This window comes from Montipora foliosa, chromosome 1 (genome assembly GCF_036669935.1).
Source record: "Montipora foliosa isolate CH-2021 chromosome 1, ASM3666993v2, whole genome shotgun sequence".
Lineage (NCBI taxonomy): Eukaryota > Metazoa > Cnidaria > Anthozoa > Scleractinia > Acroporidae > Montipora > Montipora foliosa.
In genome coordinates this window covers 14,930,071-14,932,570 of record NC_090869.1, presented here as the reverse complement: position 1 = coordinate 14,932,570, position 2,500 = coordinate 14,930,071, and the positions used below count along the sequence as shown (strand labels likewise).

Below are 2,500 nucleotides of genomic sequence, written 5' to 3'. Positions count from 1 at the left end.
TTTGAGTGCAAGTTTGGATTTCATTGTCGGCCATTCCTTGCATTCAAAACTGACTTATCGGACCTCAGAGGGCTGGATCTAGGGAAAAGTGACATTATATAGTTTTTATTACAAGCAAGGTGGAGCTCAATTTGCGACCACTACGAGCAGGCTCACTTATATGGGTTATCAAACAAGTATTCTGGTGCCAGAGCTGCCAGCGTGTGCCGGCATTTGCAGCCCAAGCTCGAGAAACATGTGAGACATGACTGTCAAAGTTTCAGAAGCCAATGTAATCTTCATCTTAGGAAACAAGAACATCCCAAAACAGATTTTAAAAGCCAGAAAAAACAAATTAAACAAAATTAAAAAGGTGAGGTAACTTACTTTATTTTGTTCATTCATTGATAACTTTTCGCTTCTTTTCTCCTGTCATGAAACTAACTCAAAAAACAAAAAAAGTTATCTAGAACAGTGTTGTTGCATCACGTCTCGCACATAACGCAAGCTTGGGCCGCCTATGGTGCCAGCAAAGCAGGCAAGAAGAATGGAGAATTAAATGTCCTCGCACATTTCTTACGAGCTGTTGCCTCCCCCCACTAGCATGCTTGCTTGCAGGCTATGGGATGAGAATGGATACAAAAAGGTTCTCAGAGAGGGATTCAAACCATCTACATTACATTCACTACAATGACTTTTCCCTGTAAATACACATGTGTTATGGGATAAAATCATTGCTTTCTCTGGTACAATGATGTCAATTTATTATTTTAAGAATGGAACATCACCACGAGCAACAAATTTCAAAGACAAAAAGTAGTCATTTTCTCTAAGTGGACGTTAATGATGTAAAGAATCAGTAAATCTAGAGTAGTGAAATGCATAAAAATTGAAATAGAAGTCATTGACCCACTTGACCATTTACACCCATTGATTGTGCTGTTTAAAACGTAATAACTGCAGCTGTTCTATTTTTCTTCTTTTTTTGTATATATATGTAGAAAAATGTTTTACAATAAAAAGTGGATACACTTTTCCAGTGTCTAATGTATTTCATATTAATACATCATATATTAAAATTAAGACAATGGCAATTAAAACAGACAAAGTTGGCATAAATTTTGTTCCTCTAATAATAGTTTTTAATCCCAGCTCAGTTTCTTCTGTTCCAGTTCTTCTCTCTGTTTGTCTTGTATCTGTTCTCTTTCTTCTTCAGTCATCACATCGGTTAGTTCTTCAACACCAAGCTCTTCAGTTCTTTCAGGTGGTATCTCTGTAGATTGCTTTGGACTTGGAAGCTGCATGAATGCATCATACACTGGTGGAACACTCAACCATTGCTGCTCACCTGAAAATATCAAAATGTTGGTCTCTTTTTTTTTCTTCATGGAATTTTCATTAAAAAGGATTATGCCTCTGGACATGTGCACCTGGCCGCAAAACCCAAAAAAGTAATGGAAAGTATTGAAAGAAAAATGTTTAGAACTCTGTGTTACAAGAATTTGCAAATATGTATGACCCCATAAAAATAAAAAGAACTTAAATTAAAGTGCTCCTGTGACCAAAATATCAATTCTTATTTTTCTTAGTTTGGATTTCAAAACTATGTCAGCTAAACACTAAGCAACCAAAGTTTTAAGCCTTGATTTTGAAAAGACACCTGTTTATTTTAACTAGAATTTTACTATTTAATGGTCTGCCATTACTAACTTTAAGTTCTTGAGAGAGCTGGATCAACGAGAAAATGATGTCAAAGGCTTGCTAGTTTAAGAATGCAATGTGTGTGTACACCACAGAATTAATACAAGTCAGTTTTGGGCTTTCAGACTTTTATATTCACGGTTTGCATATATAATAAGCTGCATTCACATGCTGAAATTTTAAGCTAGTGAGCCTTTGACGTTACTTTTCCCTGGATCCAACCCTCTCAGGTCCAATTGGTCAGTTTTGAACGTGAGCAATGGCGGACCATGAAATATAAAACTTACACTCAAAGTAAACAGTCTTTGGACAAAAATCAAAGCTCTAATTTTTGCCAGTCAGGGGTTAAGAAAACACACTTTCAAAATCTGAAGACAAAAAGGAAATGATTTTTTTAGTAACAGGGGCACTTTAATGTTCTGTCAGCTTTTACATTGTCATCCAATTTAAATCAGCTATATCTTTTCCGGACATCATTAAGCCACATTGCAGGGTTAACCAAATGTTTTGCAGATGACAAAGATAAGGGAAATAAACAAGAAGTTGAGAAACCGGCATTCTTATGCAGGTGGCAAAGATCTCTGGCAGAGGTGCTTTTTTTATTTCAGAGAGGATTCCTCTCTCTCAAAATCAGTAAATACTGTTAGTCTTGTAGGGAGCTGAGAGTGCAAGAAAGTGGTGATTCTCTATTGAAAGATATTTACAACTGCATGGTTTGAGATTGGGCTAACCAGAGTAAACCATATGCCTTTAGCAGCAAAAAGCAGAGAGCTTGTATTATATTAAGCACTTCTTATATTACCGGTAGCTTATGTTTGTT

The 2,500-nt window shown here is 36.1% G+C and overlaps 1 protein-coding gene across 1 annotated transcript in view; it reads right to left on the bottom strand.

Moving 5' to 3' along the window:
* Positions 1-924: 924 nt before the first annotated feature.
* Positions 925-2,500, bottom strand: part of LOC137990820 (transmembrane protein 143-like) — an 8,905-nt gene continuing 7,329 nt past the window's right edge. The window contains exon 4 of the mRNA XM_068835930.1: positions 925-1,327. Coding sequence (XP_068692031.1) covers positions 1,122-1,327 — 206 coding nt within the window. The 3' untranslated portion in view covers positions 925-1,121. The remainder of the gene's footprint in view (positions 1,328-2,500) is intronic.